Source organism: Chaetura pelagica, unplaced genomic scaffold, assembly GCF_000747805.2.
Source record: "Chaetura pelagica isolate M959 unplaced genomic scaffold, ChaPel_1.0 scaffold221, whole genome shotgun sequence".
In the NCBI taxonomy this organism is placed as follows: Eukaryota; Metazoa; Chordata; class Aves; order Apodiformes; family Apodidae; genus Chaetura; species Chaetura pelagica.
The window spans coordinates 8,903,765-8,908,961 of record NW_009952533.1 but is presented as its reverse complement, the minus strand read 5'-3'; the positions used below and the strand labels follow the sequence as shown (position 1 = coordinate 8,908,961).

General features: G+C 39.6%; 1 protein-coding gene across 1 annotated transcript in view; it reads left to right on the top strand.

Moving 5' to 3' along the window:
• The window catches only part of ZNF827 (zinc finger protein 827), an 80,887-nt gene that overhangs the window by 5,023 nt on the left and 70,667 nt on the right, over positions 1-5,197 (top strand). The window contains exon 3 of the mRNA XM_010009000.1: positions 3,288-3,460. Coding sequence (XP_010007302.1) covers positions 3,288-3,460 — 173 coding nt within the window. The remainder of the gene's footprint in view (positions 1-3,287; positions 3,461-5,197) is intronic.

Below are 5,197 nucleotides of genomic sequence, written 5' to 3'. Positions count from 1 at the left end.
CCTGCTGAAGAAAACTTTGTAAGTTTTTACTGGGGAGATGTAAATGGTTGTAGTAAAATCCAGGTTCTGTGTTTGACCAACAAACTGTAGGATTTGCTTGTGCAGCTTAAACTAGGGGCGTGCTCTGTACTAGTGTGCAAGTGTGCTGGTAGTATTGGCACTTCATAAACTAGTTTGGATGCAGAAAATTCCTAGTAACTATTCTCCTAGCTGAAGACCCAAGCATACTGTACTGCTAAAATATCACAATGAGGGCTGACTGCCTCAGGTCCTTGGTAACCGAGGAACTATTCATTTTTTATAATATATGGGACTAATATCCCAAGAGGAAGGGTGTTCCCGTTCAGTTCATATGCACTGGACAGTGCCAGTTGGCACCCATGCAAACTTTATAGTGCAACATTCATAACAAAAGTTCTTTAAGTCAATTTTCTGATATGCTATCAAGTTTTTTCCTTTCTAAATAAATAGCTGTCTGAAAATAAAAAGCAAGTTGTTGGTTAGCATATCTGGATGTTGATTATGGAAAGCCACACTCCTGGATTCCTTCAGCCATGGAGGAATGCAGCTTGCAAAAAGAGGCCACGGTTTAGTGACCTTTAATTGAGGACTTCAGGTCTGTATAAGTTGAGTAGGGCAGCTGAACATGCATTTTTGCCATGAAAATAAATGTCACATGTTCCTGATTCCTTTTGCACCTACGACCTTATGTCACTAGAAGGAAAAAATAGTATTTCATTTTATAATGTTTTCTGGTTTTGTGTTTGTTTGAGTGCTCCTTGAGACATGGGGTTTATTTTTGTCTTGTTCCCAGAGAGAGACATCTTTTCCCAGTAGGCATATCTCGAGAGGTGTGGTTTTTCCCTTTCATACTTTGAACTTCCAAGTAACTGGTGAGATTGCTTTGTTGTTGCCAATCTGATTGACTTACCCACCAGCAACATCTAGCTTTCGTTATGAGATCAATACTGAGTGAGATTAATTAGATGTTGACAAGTAAGGAACAGCAAAGATGGAGACTATTTAAAGAGGAATGAGTTAATAACAAGAGTATGCCTGCTGCTCTTTTGTCCACCACATTGAGCTATCTGCTTGTGATTATTTCAGGCAAGAAGCCAGAGCCATGGCTTAAAAGAGCATAGTCAGCTCTGAAACTGCACGAGGGCTGGTGGAACTAATAATTACTTGCATAGGTTATATTAAAGCGGTACAGAGAAGACTAACTTTTCTATCAATTTGTTAGCATTGCAGATTTTATAAAATGCTCACATTTGGGATGAAGTTTAGAAGGAAACCTGGAATCTGTTAAAAAGTCTGATGTCATTTTTTGAAAGCGTGTGGGTCGTAGGCCCTTCTTTTACTGACCGAATCCTTGATTGGTGTAACTTCTTTTGCCTGCAATGCTTGTAATTTTGTTTCTGAAGCTTCTTTGGGAAGTACTGACTGATTCTTTCCTTACTGGAATAACTTTTTTCAATAAATTGACACGATGTGACATAAAATAGACATCAATATAAATGAAAGAAAGCTGAAGCCCACCAATTATTTTTTTTCCCTTAATGCTGAGGTTTATGTAGTATAGTGAAGAGCTACCATGATTCAGCTTTGGGAGCATTGACATAATCCCCGTGTGCCATTAATTATCATTGTTATTGATGAATTCGCATGGATTCAGTTCAGATCTTTGCATATTTTGTAATGTGCTAAATTACTATTGATCCGTCTTGTTTGCAGATTGATTTTGAATGGGGTGGAAAACAGGTAATAGCTTGTTACACATTTCTTTTCTGGATCCTTTGTAATGGTAACCAGAGACTGGAGAAAAGATGTGATGGAAGAGAAGTTATGGGTAAAAATGCTACCTATATATATATATATATGTATAGTGATTTGTCTTTCTTCTGCCTTTTGTGAAGAAGTAAAGATATTTAAAAACTGAAACACAAGCAATTACAGGATTGGCTTCGGCTTGCCCTTTAGAGGTGCAAAGAGGGGAACAATTTGATAATATCTTGAGCATGATAAAATATTTCACAAGGAGAATTTCTGAACTTTCAGAAGTGCATACTTTCACAATGTGTCCTTTTTTTTTGTACTTACGTAATGACTTATTAATCGGTTGAATTACAGTGCTTTTGTTTCTTACCTAATAACAATAATTATATTTTCAAGTATTAGAAATATTTCTGGAGGTTTTTATTTCTTAGTTCTTCATCAAGGGAATTTGATGTTTGTTATATCCTTATCAGTAGGAACTAACTGGTAATAATGAGATTGAATATTCCAAGAGAAATTCCAAATAGCAGGATGCACATTGCTGAGCTCTGGGTATTTGAAAGTAGTCTGGCTTTTACAGTGAGGAAAAAAACTTCCAATTCCATGCCAATACTAGGCCTTTCTTTATAATAAGGAGAGGAAATCATGGTGAGAGGATAAATGGATGGTTAGTTGTGTGAAGTCAGCAGCAAGGCATTTCTCTTTCCTTTAACCTTGCAATGGTTCCACACTCAGTAGACTAACCGTATTTGCCTGATAAATGCCACCAAACCTTTTCTTATCCTAGGTGAATTGGACAGTAAAGCAGAGTGCAAACCTTTAGGAAGGCTGTAGATTCAAAACCCTGACAGCTAGAGGAGCAGAAGGAAACCCATGACCTGAAGACCCCTGATGGCTGAATTTGCAACAGCATCTGCTCAAGCCATAATGAACTGAACAAATTCAACAGCAGGGGTTCTGAAGTCATTCACTTCTGGAGTTAAATATATCAGATACACAATACCAGCATGCTTTTCAGTTAAGTTGTGGATTGTTCTATGCTTTATAACCTTCTCCCCTGCTGGCTAGCTATTGGATATGGAAATGGATCGTTTTTTTAACAATTAAATGTATTTTCCATACCCTACTGCAACTGGCCTTTGATAGGAAATGAAGCTGCAAAGTGATGATTATGAGAGACATCTTTCTCAGTTCAGTTAAATTATGAGGAACATTAGGACCAGGTGAAATAGAGTAGCTTCCCCCACTGATTAGCCAAAGGATGTCTGGGACATTAACCTTTATAAATTATGGTGACCTTTCTTAGAGGGAGAATAACTAGATTAAGGAGAAAAGGGATGTGCAAGGAGAAGGAACTAAAATTTCTGGTATATGTTGTTGTTTAACTGATGTGTCTCTCTGCAAATGAAATCCCAGCATTGAAAAATGGTATCTTGAGTATGTTTACAAGGGGAAAGTATTAAACAAGTGGCTGTAAAGGATCCTTTCTTTTTCTTCCCCCTTCTGCCAAGCCTCAGAAGAAGAAGGAGGAAAACCATTCCAGTGTCCTATCTGTGGTTTGGTTATCAAGAGGAAAAGTTACTGGAAACGGCACATGGTGATTCATACAGGTTTGAAAAGTCATCAGTGTCCACTCTGTCCATTTCGCTGTGCACGCAAGGACAATCTCAAATCACACATGAAGGTAAGGGAAACGCTTACTGACAATCAGAACACTTCATTCATCAATCAGAAAATGACAGGGTAACACACCTATATAATTCACATTTGTAAGAACAAAATTTCCCTAGTTGTGCTACTAATTATGCCTTTTTAAAATAGAGACCATAAAAAGCAAAATAAATAACTTTTTTTTTCCCCCCTTTGTTTGCCTTTCCATTTTATGCAATGTGGAAACGGCCTGGGTTATGTCAACTCGGTGCAACACAAGCTGTGACTGATTCAGTTCTGGGCCTGGAACTACCAGAAGCAGGGATGTTAGCAGAGGTGTGACAGCATGTAAATAAAGCAGAGCTGCTTTTCAGGATGGCAGATAGTATCTCTACATGTCATTGCATCACACTAAATGGGCCTACCAACTTGGCCAGCACTAGCAGGGGATCTCTCCATTCCTTTCTACAGACAGGCCTGCAGTTTTAACTTTTCTTGCTGTAGTTCCTAACTGCAGGCACTTTCACAGTGAAGCCTCCAAACCAAAGTGAATGACAGATTATACTGTAACGTTTTGGTTTCAAGTGTTTCCATTGAGTTTTAAGCATGCTTTTAACTCAGCCTAAGTTTTAGGCTCAAACTGAAGATGACCTTTTGAAGGACACATCTGTGTTGGTATGGAAAAATGTAAAAATGTCAAGAAACTCTCTGCTTAGCTGAAATACTACATGGTGGTTGCAAACAAAGTGCCTGGTCTTGCAGGCTGTAGAACATGCTTGGTGAAGTAAAAATGGTACCTGTCCCATTATCCCATGGATGAAGAAGCTGAAGTGCAAAATTTTTCGTTGTTAAAGCAGTTGAGTTTTATAATAACAGTGAAATATCTTATTATAGTTAGTATCTTGTCTATTTTAGACAATTGTATTTTACAGAGTAGCAGGCTGGTGTGGAGGCGACAGAAATGCCTGTTCAGGTTTTGTATGTGCTATTGCAGGAGTCTAACCTTGCTTACACCCAGGTAACTATTCACTTCAGTCTAAATGATTCAGATGGTTCCACTGATCATGACAGCAGATCTTGCTGTATTTCACACCTTTGCTAGGTCTGAAATCATCCCCCTAGAGCCTGAAGGCTCATCTCTTAACTCTCCTACTGTGGATCAGTGCACTATTCCCAGGCATCACTGGTGTATCATGCTAATCCTTAACAGGTACAGGTAGGTTTGGTGTTTATGGCTCTTTTAGGGTGTGCTGTTCCATGTTGACTAGAGGGCACAGATGGCTGTCCAGAGCAGCAGGTGAGTAGAAAGAGTAGGGACTCAGCATGGGAAGATGGGTTTTTTGGATCTGGTTGGTGGCAGCCTGCACAGCAGCATGCATCACCTAAGAGCTTGCTTGGTCCTGACAAAGACCTGTTGTTGTTTTCCCCTGCTTTGTAAAGGACATTCCTGTTATGCCCTGCAGAAATTCTTATTCTCTGGGTTTTTTTTTTCCTTTTTGGAATTACTATTTGTGGGTCGAGAGCCTGTCCCTTCATTTTTGGCATGCTGATTTCCACAGGTGGAAATCATAGTAGGTAGGATGTTGGGAAAAAATGAAGGACTTGTTCATAGTCTCTGTGTGCATCAAATTGATGGCTGTTTGAAGCCCTTACGCTCTTTTCTGCTCCCCACCTGACATAAATCCCTGTCACCTCCCGCGGCGGGGCGGGTCCCCTCCGGCGTGTGTGGGTGTGTGTGTGGGTGTGTGTGTGGGTGGGGGTGTGTGGGTGG